The sequence below is a fragment of the Macaca fascicularis genome, chromosome 5 (genome assembly GCF_037993035.2).
Source record: "Macaca fascicularis isolate 582-1 chromosome 5, T2T-MFA8v1.1".
Classification (NCBI taxonomy): domain Eukaryota; kingdom Metazoa; phylum Chordata; class Mammalia; order Primates; family Cercopithecidae; genus Macaca; species Macaca fascicularis.
In genome coordinates, this window is record NC_088379.1 from 25541256 (window position 1) to 25566608 (window position 25353).

The 25353-nt window shown below is 36.9% G+C and overlaps 1 protein-coding gene across 18 annotated transcripts in view; it reads left to right on the plus strand.

Moving 5' to 3' along the window:
- RBPJ (recombination signal binding protein for immunoglobulin kappa J region) overlaps positions 1 to 25353 on the plus strand; it is a 270713-nt gene that overhangs the window by 240972 nt on the left and 4388 nt on the right. For 12 of the 18 annotated variants that reach the window (XM_074039493.1, XM_005554632.4, XM_005554627.4 and 9 more), the window contains 8 exons: positions 1367 to 1462; positions 10862 to 11027; positions 15355 to 15529; positions 19185 to 19322; positions 19474 to 19586; positions 23561 to 23701; positions 24733 to 24888; positions 25246 to 25349. In XM_074039493.1, the coding sequence (XP_073895594.1) occupies positions 1374 to 1462; positions 10862 to 11027; positions 15355 to 15529; positions 19185 to 19322; positions 19474 to 19586; positions 23561 to 23701; positions 24733 to 24888; positions 25246 to 25349 (1082 nt within the window). In that variant the 5' untranslated portion in view covers positions 1367 to 1373. Of the gene's footprint in view, positions 1 to 361; positions 423 to 1366; positions 1463 to 10861; positions 11028 to 15354; positions 15530 to 19184; positions 19323 to 19473; positions 19587 to 23560; positions 23702 to 24732; positions 24889 to 25245; positions 25350 to 25353 lie in introns of those variants that run through there. The other 6 variants (XM_074039496.1, XM_074039497.1, XM_074039495.1 and 3 more) reach the window with 2 other exon arrangements.

The following is a 25353-nucleotide window of genomic DNA, read 5'->3' on the forward strand; positions in this document are numbered from 1 at the left end:
CCTGGAGCACCTTATGCTTTCCTCCTCCCACTTCCTGTGTCTACTTCTCTCTCAGGATTAGGGCTTCTAAAAACTTTTCCCAGTGTAGTCCTTTACCATCCACCCTTGTCTTTACATAGGCATTCCCTTATTGGTGCTTTTTGTACATATTTCTACTTGGATTATTGCATTTCATTACAATTTGGACTTTGAGTTCCTTTTCAGTGGTAGGGATTAGTTCTCAGTCTATTTATATCCTGGTATTACTGCCCTGCCTTGGAGCTAACAGGTTTTTTCAGTTGGTAAAAATAAATGCTGTTATCTAGGTTATCTCATTTAATCCCCTCAGCCACCCTGTGGTAGGGAGGTGTTATTATCTTCCGTTTCCAGTTAGGGAATCAGGCTGGTTGAGGTTAAATGATTTGCCCCAGGCTACTTAGTATGTAAGTGCTGTAAACCTAGAAATCCTAATATTTAATAACTTATTACTATTGTATAGCTACCCTCTTAACCTGATATTTGTCTTTATAGTATGAGTAGAATAACATTTAAGTTTGGGCTGTGTAAGACATCTCAAGAATTGGGATTCTGCTTATTCAGAATTGTTATAGTTTCATCTGTGTAGAACTTGCTTTCTTTTTACTATATAATATTGCTTAGCAAAACAATTGAGTATGTAAATACATTTAAGATATTGAACTTTGTATCGACCATTTGCTCAATAAATATGTAGAGTTGTTTTTACTTGAAAGAATTAACATTATATTTTTTTCAAAATTCAGATTTTCATTGATTTCAATTAGCCTTTATTAAATTTTATTTATTTAATATCCTTGAGATAATTATGTATTCGTATGTGAACGATAGGCCTTTCTTGGTCCCTATAGAATTGTCATTTTAGGATCATGTAATAACAAATTTGGATGACCTAAGGATTTGTTACAGCTTTTGTATTCAGTGAAAAACGTTGCTTCTGAGAGCTGGGGTAGGGAAACTGAGGAGGGGAACTACATTATTAAACTACAAAATTACTGCATTTTATTAACTTCATAATATTTTAAAGCCACATTAGCAGTGTATATGTTGATTCTAGTTATTCTGGAAGGTGTAATTGTGGTTTGAGTTACATCATAAATTCTAAAGAATGCAAGACAGTTTCTTATTTTTAAAGAACAAGGAATAGAATTGAAAATGAGCAGTGTTTAGTATCATTGTATAATCTTCCAGTTTAATTTATGGATTTACTTTGCTTTATTGTTTTTGTTTTTAAGGTTTGCTTATTTAAAAAATATTTATAAGCATTCCTCTCATTACAGAGCATAGTAATGAAGGAAGATTTCATCACGAATTTCACCTCTGTAACAGTAATATTTATATTTGATTTTAGGGAAGCTATGCGAAATTATTTAAAAGAGCGAGGGGATCAAACAGTACTTATTCTTCATGCAAAAGTTGCACAGAAGTCATATGGAAATGAAAAAAGGTAAGATTATTGTTTTTCTGGTGGATAGTTAATTGTAGTTACCACATGAATTTGCCAATTATATATTAATATATGTGTCAAAGGATGGTTTCTATTACTGGGTTCATTTGCTAGTACAAAATAAAAAATAGGGGATTTGTCTCCTCAAGGGGAGAAACAAAGTGAATTGTAGTATACTGTTAGGAATAGATAATTGGTGCCATGAAGAAAAGTCAGCATGGAGACAGAGGACCTCTCAGCAAGGCAATCTTTATTTTCTGCAGAAAAGGTGCCCCTTGCAGATGGAGTAATGGAGAGAGCACACTTAACCAAGGGAAAGCAGACATATTTGTCCCTTATGCATTTGGGTCATCCTTACCTCTTTGTCCTGCATCCATTGGCTGGAGCTGGACCTCACAGTCTTAAATTGATACCCGATTTGCTAATAACATAAAACTTTCCTAAATAGGTAAGTACAAGCAAGAACAAAGAAGAGAGGAAGTTGCTTACAAAAGGTTTAAGAAAGCAATAACATTTCCGAATAAGGAAGAGGCATAAAGCTATGCGCTAAGACTTGTCTGGGCCTGCCCAGACATGCCTAAGTAAACCAAAGCGACTAATTGGGGTAAAGTGTAAGAACTAATAGTTGATAGGAGGCTTTAGAGTAAGAAGCTATTATTTCTAGTGTCTGTTATTTTATTTTTAAACCAAGACGAGCTTTGAAGAGGAACTTTTCTACTTTCTACACATACTCAAGCCAGAAGGAGAATTTAATAAAGGTCATCTTGTTAATAAATCCCTGATCTTACAAAATCAAATAATCCACAATTTTTCTTTTGGGCTACATAATATTTCCCAAATACTTATGTGATACATTAGGTCATTCACAGCGAAGCTTTCTCTTTGGTGGAAAATGTAGTTTTTTACACAAATGTGACCCCAAAAGTACCGTTTTGAAAAGGAAAAGGCTAAACAAGCTCTTGATCCTAAAACTGTCTTGAGCTTAGGTTAATTGAGCTATGGAGTGATTATAAGGAAAATCCTGGCCCTCTCTCTTGATCCTATTCTTGTTTGGGTTGCTATTAAGAAGAAACAGCAAAACTGGGTTCATACTCTCATACTGGTTGAATGTGGACTCAACAGAAATTACCTATAAAGTAGATTAACCAAAATTAAATTACAACAAGGTGATTTAAAAATATTTCTCGTGGTATTCTATAAATGTCAGCATTTTTTATGTTTAATTGGGGACTTTCATTGTTTCTTCACTTGGTTCCTGAAATTTTCTTGTGAATAGTTTCTTGAGTCTGTCTTTCAAACAGCATTTTTTGGTTAAGCATTTCATGGAAAAAGCCTGCTTATGGAGAAAGATCAAAGGTTTTTAATTGGCTAGAAAGGTACCCAACTGAAGAGAGAAGGAATGAAAACTAAGGTTTTGGGGTTGTTGTGAAAGGAATGAGTAGAATTCTTAGAGATTGTGACATAAAGGAAACCTCAGCTTATGCTTAAGAGAAGGGAAATGTAATATGTATGTGATTAGATTAATTTACATGTTAAAAGAGAATTACGAAGTCCCTTTTTAGGAAGTTCCTGGAAGCTGACTAGATCTGAGCTGAAAAGAAGGGTAAAGCTTTTTTTTTTTTTTTTTTTTTTTTGAGACAGGGTCTCACTCTGTTGCCCTGACTGGAGTGCAGTGGTATGATTTTTGCTTACTGGGCTCAGGTGATCCTCCCACCTCAGCCACCTGAGTAGCTGGGACTACAGGCACTCACCACCATGGCCGGCTAATTTTTGTATTTTTTATAGAGACAGGGTTTCACTATGCTGTCCAGGATGATCCCAAACTCCTGGGCTCAAGTGATCCGCCCTCCTCTGCCTCCCAAAGGATTAGAGGCATGAGACGCCGTGCTTGGCCAAGAAGGTAAAGCTATTTAATTGGTAGTTTTATCCTCAAAGATGAACAAGTGAAAACAGTATTTAAGATTCATACTGCCAGGTATTGTTATTCAGGCTTACTAAATTTATGATTATTTTATCTTACTTTACTAAAACAACTTAAACACTGATTTAGGGTTAAATATGGGAAGAAGTTGGTATCTGTAGTTTGGGACACAGCATACCAACTCAAATTAGTGGTCCTTTTTTTTTCCCACGAAGTTGATACTAGAAATTCAGTATTTCTTTTTCATTAATGAAATGTAGTGTGTGTTTATAGCAAGTTTTCTGCTTTTTAAGCAAAACAGAAAAAGTCAACACCCATCATTATGGAAGAAGAATCTAAAAGTGCTTTATAAATATTTTAAAGTTGTAATCCTCATAACAATTTTGTAAAGTAGTCATGTTATGATCCAAATTCTGTGGGCAAAGAATCTAAAAATCAGAGATTTTAAATGTGTCCAGGTTGACATTAGTTAGGAATCTGTGGAGCTAGGGTTGGAACTCTTGACGGCCTAATTTTAAATATTTACCCTTTTTACTACCCTAATTGCCATACCATTCCATTTGCATTTGAGTGTTGGTTATCTAGAGCAGGGACTAAGGAGGAAAAGATCCTCTGAGTACTTAAACTTTGTAAACTTAACTTTGCTTAAGACTAACTCTTTTACCATTACCTAGGTGAGACTGGGCTAGTTCTAATTGAATTGTGAATAGATGCATGTTTATCATATAGCTTCAAACTTGGGCAAGCTGCTTTTCTTTTCTCTGGATTTTTGAAGATGCGTTTTAGTACAATTGAATTCACTTATTCTTTATTTCTGGTTGGCTATTTGGCTATTATGTGCCAGGTTTTATGCAAAAGGATCTTTACTAGGAGTTTTAAAAGTCACTATGTCATTTAATACCGGGATGTATAACTGAGGCCCAATGGAGATAACAAAAGGGGAAGAGCTATTTAGAAAATTATGTTAAAATCCAGATAAGGTTCCTGTTTGTTAGTTACTGTTAAAAAATACGGCTGGGTGCGGTGGCTCATGCCTGTAATCCCAGCACTTTGGAAGGCCAAGGTGAGAGGATCACCTGAGGTTAGGAGTTCGAGACCAGCCTGCCGACATGGTGAAACCCTGTCTCTATTAAAAATACAAAAATTAGCCAGGTGTGGTGGCAGGCATCTGTAATCCTAGCTACTGTGGAGGCTGAGGCAGGAGAATCGCTTGAACCTAGGAGGCGGAGGTTGCACTGATCCGAGATAGTGCCACTGCACTCCAGCCTGGGCGGCAGAGTGAGACTCTGTCTCAAAACAAACAAACAAACAAAATGCATATAGAGCTGTAGTGGTTTATCGAGTTAAAACGGAAAATTTAGCCTTATCTTTTATTGTAGTAGCTTTTATATTTTTTCTTCTTTTTTTTCTTTTTTTTTTTTGAGATGGAGTCTCACCTTGTTGCCCAGACTGGAGTGCAATGGCACAATCTTGGCTCACTGCAACCTCTGCCTCCCAGGTTCAAATGATTCTCCTGCCTCAGCCTCCCGAGTAGCTGGGATTACAGGCACCCACCACCATGCACAGCTACTTTTTGTATTTTTAGTAGAGACGGGCTTTCACCATGTTGACCAGGCTGGTCTCGAACTCTTGACCTTGTGATCTGCCTGCCTCTGCCTCCCAAAGTACTGGGATTACAGGCGTGAGCCACCGCACCCGTCCTGTTTTCAATTTCTCTGTATTGTTTGGGCATGGCCTAGTTGGTCTAAAACCCAGTCAAAAGAAAGCTTGAACAATCTAAACTTTGAAGTCCTCTAAAAAATGAATAAAAATGATGAAAAGGCCAGAGTACTACTTTCCTATATTTTCACTGATTTGTATTGTTAAAAATTTCAAAGTAGACGTGCATTACTTTATAATAAAGGGGAAACCCATTAAATGTACTTGATTTTTTTAAAAAACAGGTGTTAGTATTAAGGGATTGCTAATGCTAGTCTAGCCCTCTGGATGTCTAGCAAACTCCCCTGGATTCAGAAAAGAGTTCTGGGCTCTTACTTGGTGGTGGAGTGCATAGTGGGAAGAGGAAGATCTGCCTTCTTTCTTGCTGATCCAGGTTCAGGCCTTTTTGAAGAGTTGCAAAGGCACAAGGCGTGAGGTTACCTGGGGGCATGATCACAGTCCTCTTGGCTGTGTCTTTTTGGCATATAAAATAACTCCAGTGAGTGATGCTTAAAAATACTTGGTTAGGAAATTTTATCCCCAAATTTTAAATTGTTCTTGATGTTAAATATGGTGCCTAATAACTAATATTTATTTGCATGGCACATCTAGTACCCCATTTATATTAGTGATGAGTTTCTCATTAAGTAAGGTCTTAGGTTAAAAAATAAACTTTTTGAAAGATTATTTTATCTAGAGGAAATGTTAATATGTCAAATGACATATTAACATTGTTAATAACAAATGTTAATATGTCATTTGACATATTAACATTCAGCTTTCTTGAAGGCAGTAATTAAGCAGCAGTATGATGCTATTGAAACAATTAACAGTAAAGCCATTTAGACTGATTCTGAAGTCATATTGAGATTTGTGTTAATTGGCCAATTGTGGTATGCAGAAAGTTCCTAAATACGGTCCTTGTGAACTGAATAATCATCAAAGGTTAGTAATGATTCTGCAAAGGTAGCAAGATAATGCAAATGTCATGAGTTTGGATTCTGTTTAACCGAGTTTATATATTGGGACGGATAAAAAGCCTGCTTTGAATCTGTAAGGCAGTTTTCAGACATCATCTCAAGATTTGAGGAAATAGGTGTTGAAACAGTCTCTGAAAATAAAGACAGCTATGACAGGAATAAAATTTTAAATGTGTGCATATCGCCACCAAGTGGCAGAGAAAGTATTGTTTGTCAGTTGATAGAGCTGCTGGGAAAGATGAGAAAATAGAGGCAATGTGTTTTATAGGGTATCTTTTTGTAGCAGCAGTTAAACTCTGTAAGCTAACCACTTACTGGTCAAACTTTTCACTGAATGTTTGATACATATTGACCAACTGCCCAAATTTTTAAAAAATCGTCAGTTTCACACACCTGGCCTAAAATACACCACCTAAGATATATTTTAGGCCAGGTGCAGTGGCTTGTGCCTGTAATCCCAATACTTTGAGAGACCAAGACAGGAGAATCCCTTGAGACCAGGAGTTCAAGACCAACCTGGGCAACATAGTGAAAGTCTGACTCTATCTTTAAAATTAAATAAATAAATAAGTAAATAAATAAAATAAAGATGTATTTGAGTTTTCTTCTGTTAATTTGGTGGCCTTTTATTTTTACCCCACTCCCTTTGGTTTCTTTTGCTTGTATTCTTGCCCTTTTTTTGTATATATGCTGACATTTATTCAATCACTGTATTGTTACTGAAGTCTGGGCAACAACTTGATTTGTTTGCCGTATTTTAGGGGATGATGATATTGGGATGTTTAAGTTATGATTTTATCAGCAATATAGAAATAATTTCAATGTTTAGATTATTTTGGATTTGCTACTTTCTTCCATCATGGCTTTTTGAAATAATTTAGAGTTGATTTTTTTTTTTTTTAAAGACTCAGACTATTGAAAAGTCTTCATTTTTCTTATATTTATTACATGATTGGAAAGCACTTTCAAGATAGACCCTTGGTCATTGTTTTGAATAGAGAATTTTTTGTCAACCTGAATTTTACCGTTTCATGCATTTTGTCACAGTACTTTTGAGAAAACTAGCACTACTCATTCTTTTACCATTTTAGCTCTCTTTATATTTTTCAGATGTGAAATTAAGAAGTACCACTTATGATAACTCATTGAGATTTGACTACTGTATTTGGCATACAGGTTGTGCATTCCCAATCCAAAAATTCGAAGTGCTCCAAAATCTGAAAACCCTGAGTGCCAACATGACCCTGTAAGAGTCTTCCTCTGTCATCTAGGCTGGAGTACAGTGGCACTATCTTGGCTCGCTGCAACCCCTACCTACCGGGTTCAAGCAATTCTCGTGCCTCAGCCTCCTGAGTAACTGGGACTACAGGCATGCACCACCATGCCTGGCTAATTTTTGTAATTTTAGTAGAGACAGTGTTTCGCCATGTTGGCCAGTCTGGTCTTGAACTCCTGGCCTCAAGTGATCCGCCCGCCTTGGCCTCCCGAAGTGCTAGAATTACAGGCGTGAGTCACTGCACCCAGCCTGGAGCATTTTAGATTTGGGGTGTTCAACCACTAAGAATAAATGCAAACAATCCAAGATCTGGAAAAAAAAAATTGAAAACACTATTGGTCCCAAGCATTTTAGATAAGGAATACACAACCTGTACTAAAACACAGCTCTTTGAGTTTTGTAGCTGATACACCAATTTACTAAGGAGTCCTAACATCAGTGTTCAATAGAAAACTAACAGGAGTTGTGTTTCCAAAACTGATGCCTTCTCAACCTCCTGAGAGTGTGCCAGCCTAGGTATTTGACTCTGTGCCATAGTAAGCATTGGGTAACTCCCAGCATTATAAGCCAGAAAGCTCCCCTTTGTAGACTTGAACTGAACCCACTCCAAAACTAGCCCAGTTAATCCAGGCTTCCCTCCAAACTTAGAGTGACCTGGAACTGGGCCCACTACCTTGGCTGTGACCTTTATATCCTTGGCCTCAGTGTAAGTATACAGGCATGAAAACTGCTCTTTTCTATTGGATTAGATAAATGTGAGAGGACTACAGAGACTTCCCTCCTCACTCAGTTAAATCCTTAGGGCCTCCTTGGTCTACTTGTCCACTACCTCTGGCTTCGCTGCCTCTTAATCCCCCTCCTGCTCTCCACTCCAGCCACTCTGGTCTGTTGGTTATTTCCCCACTCTTGGTCACAGTCCTTCCTACCTCAGAGCCTTTGCACTGGCTCTTTCCTCTGTGGAAATGCTCTTGCCCCAGGTGTCCACATGGCTTTAAGTCATGACTCAAAGTCACCTTCTTAAGGAAACTTTTCCTGGCCACCTTGGGCTGTCCCCATTTCAAGTACCCCTTGCCTGCTTTATTTTTTTCTCCCCAGCTAACGGAGTTCACCAGCTAACGGAGTACATGTGCATGTTATTTCACTCATTTATCTGTTTTTATTATCTCTCTCCTATTAAAGTGTAAATTCCATGAGGACAGGAATTTTGTTTAATTTTTTTGGTTATTTTTACTGCTATATCCCCAGTATCTGTTACACACTCAGGATATAATAAATAATTTGGAGAATTAATGAATATTAAATAAACCCAGCTTACTTCTTGTAAGTCATATGTAAATTGCCTCTAAAGTAGTCTGGTTAGGGTTGAGCAAAAAGTAGGTTCTATTAATATATTTTGAGTCAATTCAGTAGATAATACTGTAGAGGCTGAGGGGGAAGCAAATAAGAAGTAGATATTACCACCTTCAAGAAGACCTAAGCACCAAATCCAACCTGCTGGTGTCTGCATGTGTGTGCATATATGCACATAAAGTTTTTTTTTTTTTTTTTTTTTTTTTTTTTTTTTTTTTTTTTTTGAGACGGAGTCTCACGCTGTTGCCCAGGCTGGAGTGCAGTGGCGCGATCTCGGCTCACTGCAAGCTCCGCCTCCTGGGTTCACGCCATTCTCCTGCCTCAGCCTCCTGAGTAGCTAGGACTACAGGCGCCCGCCACCGCGCCCGGCTAATTTTTTGTATTTTTAGTAGAGACGGGGTTTCACTGTGGTCTCGATCTCCTGACCTTGTGATCCGCCCGCCTCGGCCTCCCAAAGTGCTGGGATTACAGGCTTGAGCCACCGCGCCCGGCCAAAGTTTTTTTTCTTTTAGTCTGCACGTTGTTGGCCTACAAAGTGTTAATAAGTGTAAATTAGTTGCCAAATTAAAAAAAAAAACTATTTCATACAAAATTTGATTTCAGGCATCTGTTGAACAATTGGAGGACGGTACCAACACTAGACTTGCATGCCCGTAGTTCAGCCACGTGAGTGTGAGTGGATATATACACACCAGTGGCTAATTATCATTGCATTTAAGATCTGGGTTTTCTTATACTAGGATTAAGAAAAGTAAAAAATTTGGGGTACTAATAACAGTACAAAAAGTGAGAATGACAATGGAGGCTGTGTGTTTCAAGAAAGAAGGGAAGAAAACTACTTCTTTGGGAAACTAAAGGATATTCCTAATTTTTTTTTTAAAGACAGTCTCACTCTCACCCAGGCTGGAGTGCAGGTGCACTATGACAGCTCACCGCAGCCTTGAGCTCCCAGGCTCAGGTAGTCCTCCCACCTCAGCCACCAGAGTAGCTGGGACTATAGGTGCCTGCCACCATGCCCACTAATTTTTGTATTTTTTATAGACACGAGGTTTAGCCATGTTGCCCAGGCTGGTCTCAAACTCCTGGGCTCAAGCAATCCACCTGCCTCTGCCTCCCAAAGTGTTAAGATTACAGGCACCGTGCCCAGCCTAGATATTCCTGTTTATTGTATACAGCGTTCATCCATGTATATGACTTATGTGGCTACTATAGTTAATTTGAGTTTTCAGGCCCTCTAGAGAGATATGGCATAGATGTTTTAAAGTATGTACAAGTCAGCATTATAATTGAGCAAAGCTGAATTTACACCCTATATAAGGACTGGATTGATGGTCTGAACTATGTAAAATATGAGCCTTGAGCTAGGCTTTGCAGTAGATAATGTTTTTAATTGCTAAAGAAAAGATTATAAGAAAGTCATTCTCAGAAGAACTTGTGAGGGTGGTTTTTGACAACTAGCAAAACAAACCTATGGTATTCTGTGAGTTGAAAGAGTATAGTGTATTGTTCTTTGAGCATGAAATATTTCTCAGATATCTACAGTGTACCAGGTGTTCCAAGTATATATAAAATTCAAAGATATGTAAAATACAACATTGCTCATAATCAGGAGATCCATTTACTTGTGACTCTTTTGCTTTTATTAATATTTTGGGTATTTCTACTATGGACAATACTCTAATACAAATTTCCAGGTTAATTTATCCCATTAAGTTAATTTACCACATTAAGTTAAATGCAGTATCCATAACAATAATGTCACTCATTAATGATTGTGTCATTTTGAATAGGCCTTAATTAGTAATTACAGATTTTGTGGTGGTTTATCATGTTTTGTAATATGTTAGAGTGCACTGAATTTGCTGAACTCCAGTAGTTTAGAACTCTGAGCCATGTGAAAATACAAAGAGAAGTTCTGTACTCTAAAAAGTATTTAATCTAACTGTACGCGTAACTCCAATATTTTACCTGAACAGATTTAGTTATTGTGGAAGTCCCGATTTCTGTCTTGTGGGCATGATTATTTGCATTACAAAAGGCTTCACCAAAATTTTTCTTTGGGAAATAGGTGCATTTCAATATGATTTTCTGTTCATAATGTTCAAGAAAAGGAAATGCTTTCTTGAATCTAATTGATTTGAGCTTTTTGTTTTTTTCCCCCCATTATTCTTCAGGTTTTTTTGCCCTCCTCCTTGTGTGTATCTTATGGGCAGTGGATGGAAGAAAAAAAAAGAACAAATGGAACGCGATGGTTGTTCTGAACAAGAGTCTCAACCGTGTGCATTTATTGGGATAGGAAATAGTGACCAAGAAATGCAGCAGCTAAACTTGGAAGGAAAGGTAACTCAAGACTGCTAGTTCACCAGAAAGGGGCACCATGGCACCAGAATGTAGTTTCATATTCATTTTTGTGGTGGAGATTTTTTTCTTTAATAACTATTAGTAACAATTTCTGGAATATATAAACTAGGACCAAAAAGTATGCCTCTCAGATCGCTTTGGTCTAGTCATTCATGAAGCTTATGCTGCTGACATTGGAAGATGGCATGCAGTAAGCTTCCCCAGCTTGCAAGCAGTTTTAGCAAATCAGATTTCTATTGGAAGCCAGTAATAAATTTAAGAGGCTGATTGCTCATCTTCTGTTTGACAGAGGTTTGATACTCAAATCTCAACAAAAATACATTGTTCAGTAATGTTTTACTCTGCTGTTTTAATCTTAGTTTTATACTAGACATAATGATATATACGTTGTGGAAAGCATTTATCTGGGTTATAAAGATCATAAATGTTTACTTGACATCAGAGATACTATAGACAAGAACAGCCACAGTTGGTTATCCTCAAATTTTAGTGCGTAGCAGGGGTTCTTTAATTAATTTTCTAGAGAAAACAATTTATCAACTAGTTCTACTAATTGTATGAATTTAGAAAGCAGTCAATCTAGATCTTTTTTTTTTCTTCCCCTGGACGGGATTTTTACTCTGTCACCCAGGTTGAAATGCAGTGGCGCAATCTTGGCTGGCTGCAGCCTCCACCTCTCAAGTAGTAGGACCGTAGGTGTGCGTCACCATGTCCAGCTAACTTTTTTGTATTTTTTTGTAGAGACGGGGTTTCGCCATGTTAGCTAGACTGGTCTTGAACTCCTGAGCTCAAGCAATCCACCCACTTCAGCCTCCCAAAGTGCTGGGATTATGGGTGTATGCCGCCGTGTCCAGCCAATCTATACTTTTAATATTGAAAGATAGTTTTTTATTCACTTGGGATTTAGCTACGATTTTATTTTTGCTTGCTACTGTACTTTGAAAAATGGTTAGTTCTGATCTCAATGACTAAATGTCTTCTAAAATAGTGCATAAACAGCTGTTTCATTCGATGCATCTTTGTTGAATATTTTAGTGTTTGCTGTGTTGTAGTTGGCACTAGAGATATGGGTTGGGAGTAGTGTTGATGGAGGTGAGCTAGGGGATATGTGCTCTCAAATTCAATTTTAGTGATTTTACAGATAGTACTACAGGTCTTAATATCAACCTCCTTCAAATTTAGCTATTTGTATGTCATTATATCTTTATAGTTTTTGTAAGTAAGGTTTGTTGACTATGTATTTTAGATTAGATTTGGGATACTTATTACAATAAAAGTTGTTTCATCTTAAACCAGTCAAACTGTTTCAAATTATGACCCCCGAGCTAAAGTAACGAATATATTTAAGTGGTGGGTTAATCTAATAGATCTTAGTCTTGTCTCATCTGTTTTCTTGTTACCTAGGAAATCTCAGAGTTATATGCCTCCAGGCTTCACATGTAGACATTCAGTACTATGAATGAGTGGATCAGATAGGTAGTGAGAAGCCAGGGATTCTAGCTACCTGTGTATATATATAACTGTTTAATCCTACTTCATAGCTCATTTTAACCAGTTCCAGCTTCCAGTAATTTTAAGTGAGGTAATACCAAATCAACCAACCAATAGTATCACTGCTTGTCTTTCGCAAGTATCACTTTGCAGCATTAGATTTGGTATTTCTTCTTCCTTTCAGGGAAATGTCTTTATTGCCTAAAGATCTTGTTTTCAAAGAGTATTTCTAGAGAGATGATTATATACCATTTTCTCTTCTAGAATTCCATTAGCTCATTTAACCTTTTAGAATAGCAAGGCAAATGTAATTTTAGTTTTATTTGCTTATTTTCTATGAGTCAGTGACTTTTTCCTTTTTTTCTTTTTTTTTTTGAGACGGAGTCTCGCTCTGCCGCCCAGGCTGGAGTGCAGTGGCCGGATCTCAGCTCACTGCAAGCTCCGCCTCCCGGGTGTGCACCATTCTCCTGCCTCAGCCTCCCGAGTAGCTGGGACTACAGGCGCCCGCCACCTCGCCCGGCTAGTTTTTGTGTTTTTTAGTAGAGACGGGGTTTCACCGTGTTAGCCAGGATGGTCTTGATCTCCTGACCTCATGATCCACCCGTCTCAGCCTCCCAAAGTGCTGGGATTACAGGCCTGATTCCTTTTTTTCTTAATGGAATTTGAGTAGTTTGTGGTCGGTGGCCTTATAGTTTTTAAAAAATAATAGTTCCCATAAAATTATCTTGGTTATGATTTTTGTGGATTCAAACTACTCATTGTAATTAGGGATATATTTCCTTTCTTTCCAAGGAGATATATGTGTGTTTGTTTTTTCTGAACAAAATGCAGTTCTTTTTGTGTAGGTCTTATGATCCAACCTTCTTGGTTCCTTTTTTCCTTTCTTGTTTGCCAGTATTTTCTCTTTCTGATATGGATCTTACCTTTTAATTTTAACACTCAAAATTAAGCGATCTCAACAGTTTTAAGCTTTCCCATTAGAATGTAATTACCTTCATTTAGATACACATTTCATTTTTGCTTCCCATGACTGTCTGCTTTAGTACATTGATACCCATTTTCACAGACCTCATCTTATGTTGCAGAAGAATTTCATTGTTAAGCTTAATTTGACCTTCATTGCTATCATTTTTAAGAGTATGGCAGACCTGTGGGTGTAGAGGCTCACAGATGCCATCTCTGAGTGTGTTGGAGATCTTGGGTGCAAGGAGTGATGTGACTGCAAAGTACTGTTGTTTTTTTGTTGCTTTATCCTTCTTCATTTTGAGACAGGGTGTCGCCCTGTCGCCCAGGCTGGAGTGCGGTGGTGGGATCATGGCTCATTACAACCTCTGCCTCCTGGGCTCAAGCTACCCTCCCACCTCAGCCTCCTGAGTAGCTGGGACTACAGGCATGCACCACTATGCCTGGATAATTTTTGTGTTTTTTGTAGAGATGGGTTTCACCATGTTGCTCAGACTGGTCTCAACCTTCTGGACTTAAGCACTCTGCCCACCTCAGCCTCCCAAAGTGCTGGGGTTATAGGCATGAGCCACCAGCCTGGCCTGTTTTTATTTTTCTTATTACTGTGATTAGCTTTATCTTATTTTTGTCTTCTACAGAGCAAAACCTCTCAAAGCTTTTACTGAACTTTTGATTTTTAAAAACTTAATTGAATGTATAATGTTCAAGATGGCACCTAAATTTTCTTATATAGCTTTGCTATGAGAAGTACAATAAATGATTGCAGTAGTTTTGTCTGCTACCAAAGCTGTCTGTGAGTAAAATTTTAAAAATAAAAACCTATAAGTCATTAACTGTTTCCCGAGTAGCATTTGTTCTGCTTTTTAAAAGGAAGATACAGAAGACATAGTTGAAAAAACTTGTTTAGCTTAATTTTAAAGTGGAATGTTGATCTTTAAAAAAATATAATTCAGATACTTTAGATATTTATACTGTGTTTCAGCATTATTTATCTTATCTGGAAAAGGACAGTAGTTTAGATCCCTCGCTGATTCACAGGGATCAAGAGAATAGGAAAGATTTTAGAATTGTCATATATAATATAAGCAGTAGCATTTTGAAGTGTCTTTGCTGTTTGTCAAGTGCTGTATCTCTTAATCTTTTCAGTTATCAGAATTTAAATTCTAGTAAACTGACATAATGCCTTGAGCATATTCTCTAGTACCTTTAAATTCAGTTCTTTTAGTGGTACATATGAATCGCCCTTTTGTGCAGTTAACCATTTTAAAAATAGTTCTTTAGAGTAATGCTTATATAATCTCTTTCTGGTTAAGACATTTTATAATCATCCAGTTTGTCTTGCATTGTTTTCCTCAAACTTATAAGTGATTACTCTAGTGTTCAGCTATATAAAGAAAAACATTCTATGCACTGTTTTAAGAAGAACTACTGCTAAAATATTTTACATAATTTGTTGAATTGTGATGCCTTTTTTTTTTTGAAGATAGTCATTGATTTTTTTAACTGTAAAGATTATTTTAAAAGTTACTGCTGTAACATTGAGTGATAATTCCATGACACAGTTGTAGAGCTATGTAAAACAAGAAAATACTGTTTTTTTAAATGGTCTTTTAAAGAAGATACAATAGATGACAATGTTTGTGTTTTATAGACTTTATAAGGAAGATTTTGTACTTTTCAGAAGTCAATTTCAGTAAGTTTTACAGTTGATAATTTTTGTAGTTGGTTTTATCAGCTATTCATTGGAATTGTTTTTCTTATTATTACTTAAACTATCTGGCCATCTGAATTGTAGGTACTACATAAACAAACAGGGTTTTGCTGCTATTAAAACTTTACTTTTCTTTCACAGAACTATTGCACAGCCAAAACATTGTACATATCTGATTCAGACAAGCGGAAGCACTTCATGTTGTCTGTAAAGATGTTCTATGGCAACAGTGATGACATTGGTGTGTTCCTCAGCAAGCGGATAAAAGTCATCTCCAAACCTTCCAAAAAGAAGCAGTCATTGAAAAATGCTGACTGTATGTATGCTTTTTTTATTTGTCCCCAATTTCTACCATGAATTAATAAGACAGACTCTTTGTTAAATTAAAAATGGCCTTTTCAATAGCCAATTAATTCTTTACTAATATTTTTGTGGCCCTGTTTATTGTCTCTCTTTTTTTAATCGTAAATCGACAGTATGTGGTCTAATGAAGCAGTTCTTAACCAGAGTTGGTTCCTTAGTGCTCCCAGGACATTTTGGAGAAATGGGAGGTTTTCTCCTGTTGTTATGGTGACTGGAGGGGGTGATGTTGTTGGCTTTGGGTATCTTGAGCCTATGATGCTCAATTGAATGTCCTGCAGTGTCCAAGGTAGTTCCAATTCCACAAAGAATTGATCTACCCACAGTGTCAAAAAGCACCCCTTTGAAAAACACTACTAATTAAATGGGCTTTTTGGCAGGCTTTCCTGAGAATCTAAACAAAATTTTTAATGTGGTTACTCTGGCAGAGACTGCTGTCTCATCAGCCTATTTTTAGACTACCAGAGAAGTATACTGTCTGTGTGAACTATAAATTTAACCTTCACACCCATTTTTCTTTTTTTAGCTTTTTATTATGGAGACTTTTTTTTTTTTTTTGAGACAGACTCTCACTGTGTCGCCCAGGCTGGAGTGCAGTGGCAGGATCTCAGCTCACTGCAACCTCCACCTCCCAGGTTCAACCAATCCTCCCTGCCTCAGCCTCCTGAGTAGCTGGGATTACAGGTGCCCACCATCATGCCCAACTGATTTTGTATTTTTTAGTAGAGATGAGGTTTCACCATGTTGGCCAGGCTGGTCTTGAACTCCTGACCTCAGGTGATCCACCCACCTCAGCCTCCCAAAGTGTTGGCATTATAGGCGTGAGCTACCACCCCTGGCTGAGACTTTCAAATTTATATAAAAGGGAGAAACCAGCTACCCAGCCTCAACAGGTTTTATCATTCTGTTTCATTATCTCCATCACCACCACCACCTCTTTGTCTTCTAATTGCTGAAGTATTTTAATGTAAATCTTACCCTATCCTTTCAACCAAAATTTCTGCAATAATGACTAATACATGCCTTTTTTTTTTTTTTGAAACATCGTTATACCTAACAGTTGACAGCAGCTCTTCAGTGTCATCTAATATCCTATTTCATGTACAGATTTATCAGATTGACCCAGAATGTCTTTTTATAGTTTTTTTGCTTTGTTTTGTTTTACAGTGGTTTGTTCAAACACGGGTTCAGACAAGGTCTACACATTTTAGTCTGTAATAGTTTCTTCTCACCCTGTCACACCTTTGTTTTCCTTCTGTGTCATTTATTTGTTGAAGAAACTGGATCATTTTTCTGTTGTGGAATTCCATATTCTGGGTTTGCCTGATTACATGTTTCTCTGTCTCTCTCATTTTCCATGAACTGGTGGTTAGACATAAAGACTTTCAGAACTAGTTGGTAAAATATACATTCATTTCCTTTGGAAGTCATAATATTTGATTATCCCCTTTTTTTTCATGTTAGGATTGATTATAGTAGTTCAGCTGTCATTAGTCTATTCTACCCATAAAGTTCCTCAGCAAACTTTAACCTAATGGTTTTAATAGCCATTGATGATGTTTAAATCCATTTCATTAAATGCTGCAAAGAGGTAATATTCTAATTTTTTAAATTCATAACTTCTGCATTTGTTAGCTGGAGTTTTTTCTACAAAGAGGAACTTTGCCGTATCAGCTATTTGCTTCAATTGTAGTATGTAATGAAAAGGTAGGATTAGTTGCTTGTTTACTCATTTGCAGAACAATGGTAACATTCCTTGAAAGAGACCAGTGGGGTTTTAGAGTTTTTGTTTTGTTTGCTTTCTTTTCATTTTGTTTTATTATGAGCTCATGGGTTTTTTTTTTTTTTTTTTTTGGATTGGTTATATTTTAGTCCACTCAGTCCACTAATATCACTTAGTTTTTATTATGGAAAAATTTCAAACACACTCAAGTAGACAGAGTTGCATCATAAAATGAAACCTCTTATGTTCATTGTCTAACTTCAACAGTGATCTTAAATTCAACCAACTTTATCTTCATCTATACCTGTACTCCAGGCCCACTTTCTTCTGCCCCTATTTTAGTTTGATGGATATCCAATCAATGTTCAAATGTAAAATGGTCTAAAGTGTTATTTTAAAAATCAGAGTGCTTGAATCAAAATTCAAATCTACCACATAGTACAGTTTATACTGTGACATGTCCTTGAGTATAATCTATGAACAACCCCCCACCCCCCCACCCCCCCCGCCCCGCGCTACACACACACCAACTCTTGCAATTTATTTAAGTAAGTTGAGACATTTGGCCACTAGAGATTTCCACATACTGGATTTTGCTAATTTCATTTATTTGGTGTAGTTTAATGTATTTTCTGTAAATTGGCAGAGTCAAAAAGAAATAGAGCGTGGGCACTAGTTGGAAAGACAGATTTCATTCAGTACTATTGCAACAGGGGGAAATATAACCAAGTTCCATTTCAGAATACAACAAAGACAAGTGGGGATGAAGCAGAGTGAGAGAGTCAATGGATGGAAACTTACAAAAAGGAGACATCAAAGGTAGAAGGTTTCTTTCTGACCAGACTTAGGATTTGTGCTAAAGGCAGGCCAAGATGATCATAGATCCAGAGTGGGGGATAATTTAGGAGGATTCTTGCTACAGCTGAGCTAAACAGACTGATGACAGGGCTCAAGGATGAATACTAGTTGAATGCTCGGAGCAGCCTGCTTAAAAGTTTGGTCAAGGAGAGAATCTTTAGTCTAGAATCGTGATCAGATTTAAGTTTGTTGTCCTTTGTTTCTTGTTTTCTTGCTGGAAAGCAAGACCTACTTCAAAGGTGGTGGTGTGTTCTCCTGTACTAGGAGGTATATTATGTTTGTATTCAGGCTATTTGCATTTCAAATTGCATGGTTTTATATAACTGCTTTAACTTTGTGTTTGTACTGAATATTAGTTTCTTGATGACAGAGAACATATTTCACTTTCAGAATATTTTTCTGCTTACATAGATTTATTTTCAAGAAATTTCATACGGTACTTTAAGGTATTTAGAAGAAAGTAGAATTTTCTAAAATCACAGTATGCAGAGGCATTTACCATCAACTCTGATAAACATCCTTCTAGTCCCTTTTCTATGCATGTATTCTGTGTAATTGGATGAAAACTCATATTAAAAATGTATACATTTGCCTAGTGGAACCACAGCGTACAGAGTATTTTATAGTCTGCTTTTCCATTCAGTGATATTCCAGGAAAATATTTTCTTACAAGTATATTTAGATACACATCCTTTAAATAGGTCATCATTTAAATTTCTACGGTCTAACATTCATTATTTTAAAAGTAAGTTTTTCTGTAATAATCAGCACCACATTAAACATACTGTGTAGCTTTCACTTTAAAATTATTTTTATGGACATTTGATATCATTAGCTTGACATTATTAGTAACAGTTAACTTGACTTCTTTTTTTGGTGTCATCTGTACTGTCTTGGAAAGTGAAAATATTTGTCAAACTATTAAATGATAAGAAAGAATAATTATACACTGCCAAGCAGAATTTCCTCTTTTGCTCCCTCCCCACCTTTTGCTCCAATCACATAAATAAGAGCTCTTTTTTCTTTGCAGTATGCATTGCCTCAGGAACAAAGGTGGCTCTGTTTAATCGACTACGATCCCAGACAGTTAGTACCAGATACTTGCATGTAGAAGGAGGTAATTTTCATGCCAGTTCACAGCAGTGGGGAGCATTTTTTATTCATCTCTGTGAGTATAAAAATGTGCAATGAATGTTTTTAGTGTGAAATCATTAAATTCTTTTGATGAGATATATGGATATATTAAGTTTTGTCATTTGCCTAATCATAAAATGAATTCAAAAAGGTAACAATTTGATTTCTTTTTCCACCTACTGTAGTGGATGATGATGAATCAGAAGGAGAAGAATTCACAGTCCGAGATGGCTACATCCATTATGGACAAACAGTCAAACTTGTGTGCTCAGTTACTGGCATGGCACTACCAAGATTGGTATGGCTCTACTTTTGCTTTAGTGATAATGTGAAGTAAAAATTAATTCTTTAAACAGGAAAGTCACAACATTCAAATGGAAAAACACACCTCAATTTTATGCTTTTTAATTTTAAAAGATGTGTTAGTAATCAGAGCTGTTTATAATTGACAGTTATACTGTACCTTATTTCAGAAATGCTTTAAGGTAATTAGCCAGTTTTTACAAGTACATTCTTAATGATTTTTTCTTAAATGATTTCCAATATATTTTGGTGGCAATTTCCTTTTTAGCTGTTTATCTGAAGATGTTCAGTAGAGGGCACTATAAATTACATTTGTTTTCTTTACTAATTCAGATAATGTATTCATTTTTTTGTGGTACCTGCCATATCCCAATGTAGGACCAAGTTTTCATAAAGAAGAAATTCTTATTTCTTTTAAAATATAAGCATAATTTTTGTTAGCTTACTGTCTCACAAGAAGATAGATTTATTAAAACTTAAATAAAATTGGTGTTTCTAACTTTGGGAGAGGGGCTGGGATTTAGGGCTTTTGTTCAATAGAAGACATTGAAACTCAGCCACGCATGGTGGCTCATACCTGCAATCCCAGCACTTCAACAGGTGAAGGCAGGAGAAGGAGAGGTGAGTAGCCCTGGCATCACTTGAGCTCAGGAGTTCGAGACTAGCCCTGGCAACATGGTCAGACCTTGTCTTTACCCCACGCCGCCCCCCCACCCCAAAAAAAAATTTAGCCAGGCGTGGTGGTGCACACCTGTAGTCTCAAGCGGAAGTGGGAGGATCACTTGAGCTTGGGAGGTCCTGGCTACAGTGAGCAGTGATCGTACCACTGGACTTTAGCCTGGGCAACAGAGTGAGATCCTATCTCAACAACCACTAAAAAGGAGATCTTAAACTGTAAAAACTGCTTTTGTTTGTTAAATGAAAACAAAAGTGCTCTATAGTGCCACCCCCTCCCAATTTTCCCTCTCCTTTTCTGAAACAATACAATTTATTTATATTCAAGATGAAGGGGATTTATGAGTAAGTTTCATTCAAGGTCAAACTGAAGAGGTTGGGTGAGTAGAAGAACATTTAGTATTAATGTTCCTAAACATGCCTTCTATTTATCTTTTTGGTGCAATATTCCACTGGCTTTTATTTTCTGGGGCTATTTCAGCAGAGGCCGGGTTGATCTACAATTTTCTAAGCCAGTGATTCATTTCTGTGTTACTGTTTTTTTTTTTTTTTGCCCTCTGTCATGATTGTACAAGGTGATTTTATTTCCCATGTCAATGCAGTAAGCTAAAGACATGAAGTATAGTAATAGTAATCTGTAAAGCTTTGCAGTTGAGACAAATTGTAATAAAAAGGGTAACATTAGGGAATGAAGGGCATGAAAAACAGAGCAGGAGACAGAAGCAAGCATAAGATCTGAATCAGCATTTATTCATTTTTTTCTCTTCTCATTCATTTTCTCTGTTCCAAGGATGATGTTTGTTTGCTTTAGTGTTAAATGCTTGTACTGCAGAAGCACAATTTAGGAGGATGATTCTGATCCCCAATAATTTATAATACAAACCACTTAGAAGACAGACCCAAATTTAAAACAGTGTTTTCATTTATAGTTGTTTGTAAAGTACCAGTAGTCTGCCTTACTTGAAAGTCATCATTAATTGAAGTTTTTACACTCAAAACTGTATGGCTTTATATTAAAATGTTGCAATAAAACATTAACTTACTAGAAAAAGTTGCAGTACCATTATTAAGATGCTGATAAATAAATCTTTCTACGGGTTTCATGACTGAGGAATTCTGACATGCAAAGTCGAGTGCCTCTCCTCATGGAGTTTACATTTTGGTAGGGTGATAAGCCAAATACCCATGTAAAGGATTTATGTAGTGATGAGAAGACAAAACAAGATAATAAAAGGATAGAGAATTGGAAGAGCGCTTAGAGAGGTCAGGGAAGTCTTTTTGAAGGCGCAGTATTTGAAGAGACCAGAATGAAGTCAAAGAACTGCCAACTGAGGGAGGAGCATTTCAGGCAAACAGAACAAGTACAGAACTGAAGGCAGGGGATGTGTGATGACCAGTAAAGAAACCAATGGAGCTGGAGCGGAGGGAGGAGAGGTCAAGTGGCAAGAACCGAAGCTGTAAGATTAGTACTAGGCAAGATCTTGTAGGATCCCTCTCTGTATCTAGGGTTAGGACTTCATATTATCTCTCTATGTTAGAAGGCCACTGGAGGGTTTTAAACATAACGGCCCATTTTTGTTTAGAAGCATACGTCTGGCTGCTGGATGAAGAAGAGAGCATAGTGATGTGGCCGTGGAAGCAGAGAGACAGGTGCTTGGATTGTTGTCGTAATTGAGGCAGGAGTTGATAGTATCTTAGACCCAGGATCATAGTAGTAAGGTGTTAAGGGGTGACAGATTTGTTTGAAAGTGGACCTGACGGAATTTGCTGGGAGATTGGATGGTTGGATATGAGAGAAAGCAAGGCATTAAGGATAACTCAAGGTTTTTGGATTGAGTGAATGTTGGTGCCATTTATTGATCTAGATGAGTTGGGGAAGGATCAAGTTTAGGAGGAAATCAAAAAATCTATTTTTGATATGGTAAGCTTGAGATGCCTGTTAGACATCATAAGTGGAAATGTTGAATAGGTAGTTAAGTGTACATACAAGTTGAATGCAGGAGAGAAGATAAGTCTGGAGATAATTTAGGAGTTGTCAACCTTTAAATTTTAAACAGTATAGATTATAAAGAGCGGAAAAGAGGGCTGAGAACTCGCCTCTGGGCATTCTAAAGGTCAGTTGGAGCAGGTGTGGTTCTGAAGGCAAAATGTGTTGAGAGCTTCTGAGAAAATGAACTAAAATGTGGACAGAAAAGTGTCATGAGATACATCTGTCTGGAAATCCTTGGTGGCTTTGAAAAGCAGTTGTAGTGGAGTCTTTGAGATAAAAGGGGAGAGGCTGTAGGAGATGAGACAGTGAGGAAGAGGCATTTCCGGAGAAACAGGTAGTGAGAGGGAGGGGCTGGCATGTAGTCAGGGTTTTCTTTACTTTTGGTTTTGAGGTGAGCGATAGTTATGTTTGTATGTTGTTGGAAGTGATGGATAGAAAAGGAAACTAAGAGTAAAAGTTCCGTGTCCAATCTTGCTCTTCATCATCATCATCTCCTTAGCCATTAATTCTAGGTGTCAAGTGTCATATAGGGTTTGATAGTATTATCTTTCAGATATTCATGTGTTTTGTGGACTAGTTGGATTATAAGATTTAGAGATCATTTGGACAGGCAGCCAGCCCTGGGATCAGGACATATTCTGGTCCTTCAGCTACTAAACTGGTAATTTTTAGCAATTTATCTGACCTTTCTAAGCCCATTTTGTAACCTATAAAATGAGTTTAATTTTGTTATGTTTTTAAATACGTAAGTTTTGGATAATGGATATAAGATGTTTGCACTGACAGTAGCCTTCTAGAGATTTTTCCATTTGATGTTGGAATATTTGTCATTTTATGCATATTATTGGAAAATATCATCAGAACTTGCTATTCAAAATATGGTCTGTAGGCCAGCAGTATTAACATCGCCTGGGATTTTGTTAGAAATGCAGAATATCAGGCCCCACAAGGGTCCTGCTAGATCAGAGCCTGTGTTTTTCACAAGAACCCCGGCTCATTTCAGTGCGCATTAATGTTTGAAAAGTACTGACCTAGAAAACAAGTGCCTGCCTGCCTGATTTTTTTTTTTTTTAAGATGTTCAGGGAAGAGGGTAACAATGTCTATATTCTGACCTGCTTGCAATCTAAAAGTGTTTTTTATTCCTAGTCTTTTTGTTTGTGAATGTTTTTATATATGTAGGCATATGACAAATAACTGATGTAGTATTATACAGTATATAACTTCTATGTACTTTTGATGTTGTACACAAGGAAAATCCTTTCCATGTATTGATGACCTTTTATTTCTTAATTGTCAAATGTAGATAATTAGGAAAGTTGATAAGCAGACCGCATTATTGGATGCAGATGATCCTGTGTCACAACTCCATAAATGTGCATTTTACCTTAAGGATACAGAAAGAATGTACTTGTGCCTTTCTCAAGAAAGAATAATTCAATTTCAGGTATGTTTTTAAATTACTGGTGAAATCTAAAATATACGAACTGTGAGGTTAGCATCTTGCAAAAATATGAAATTTTCATTTGCTGTTAATTATATACAAATACATGAAGCTATACACAGATAGGGATCTCAGGTATGAGCATCCTTAACACACAATCCTCAGACATGCAAGCAATCCTTCCTCAAGGAAGAACTCAAAATTATGAAAATGTTCTCAGAGAAAGAGTTAACATCTAGTTCTAGGGTTCTTAATTGAAGAACAAAGAGCCCCTCAGGATATCCAAAAATAGATTTTCAGTGCTCATTGAATCTTCTGAAATTGTGTGCAAACATTGTATAGACGAAGCATTTTTCTGGGTGAAGGCTCAAAATCTCATCAGATTTACATCGTGGTTTCCCAAGATAGTAACGATGACATGCTTTAAAAGCTAATGTTTTACATTTACTCAGAAGGCTTTCATGAGGTTATGACATGGGCAGATGATTTAATAAGATAGTCACAGTTTCATGTGAAACTCCTTTCCAGAGAGATGGCCACACACACACTGATGGGCATGCTGAGTCCCTGGTCTAGGTGTGTTAAGGAAGGGGTAGGTGCTTTGCCTTCCCATCTTGATTCCCTCCTATGGAACGTGCATAAGCTTATAGCTGTTGCCTAAGCATGAGGACCCCCATTCTCTTTCTTAGGAGTTCCCGAAGAGTTTTAAACAGCCATTTACATCACAGATATTGATCTGCTATTAATGAAATTTCTACCTGCATTGGTGTACTCATGGTTGCTCTGAAAGTTATTATTATTTAATATGTCACTGAAATAGTTTGTATTATAAGAAAAACTGCTGTCTGTGGGGTTTCTGTATTAGTATTCTGTTTGTGTTTATGTAGGGATGGGCAAAGCACCATGCTTTAGAAAGTTTATAAGTTTTTACTGAATTCTCTTAACTCTTGTCTGAGGGTTACTTTGGTAAAATTTTCTTATACTCTTAATGCAAACTGTATAAAACTTAGTTTCTAAACTTCTTTCTTTATTAGGCCACTCCATGTCCAAAAGAACCAAATAAAGAGATGATAAATGATGGCGCTTCCTGGACAATCATTAGCACAGATAAGGCAGAGTATACATTTTACGAGGGAATGGGCCCTGTCCTTGCCCCAGTCACACCTGTGCCTGTCGTAGAGAGCCTTCAGGTGAGACTGCCTAGTCTAAGTTGGCCTTTAGCTCTTTGCAGCTACTCTCAGCTATGACTTGGCATCATTTCATTTCATGGGAGTTTTGATTTTTCTCCAATTGTGTGATTTGGGGATTTTTATATTCACCATTTGTTGATTTTTAAAAAAACAAAATAGGAGGAGCGTACTTGCCAGAAAATTTAAATTTAAATAAACTTGTGTGTTATCTTGAAATGTTTTTAGCTAGCTTTGTAATAAAAAACATTTTAATTGCCCTTTTTTTTTAAACAAATGAAGTTGAATGAGAATCTAATTTGTGTACTTTAATGAAAAATGAAAAGTTTTCTCAGTGTTGTGATTTTCTATGAATTGCAGTTGAATGGCGGTGGGGACGTAGCAATGCTTGAACTTACAGGACAGAATTTCACTCCAAATTTACGAGTGTGGTTTGGGGATGTAGAAGCTGAAACTATGTACAGGTAC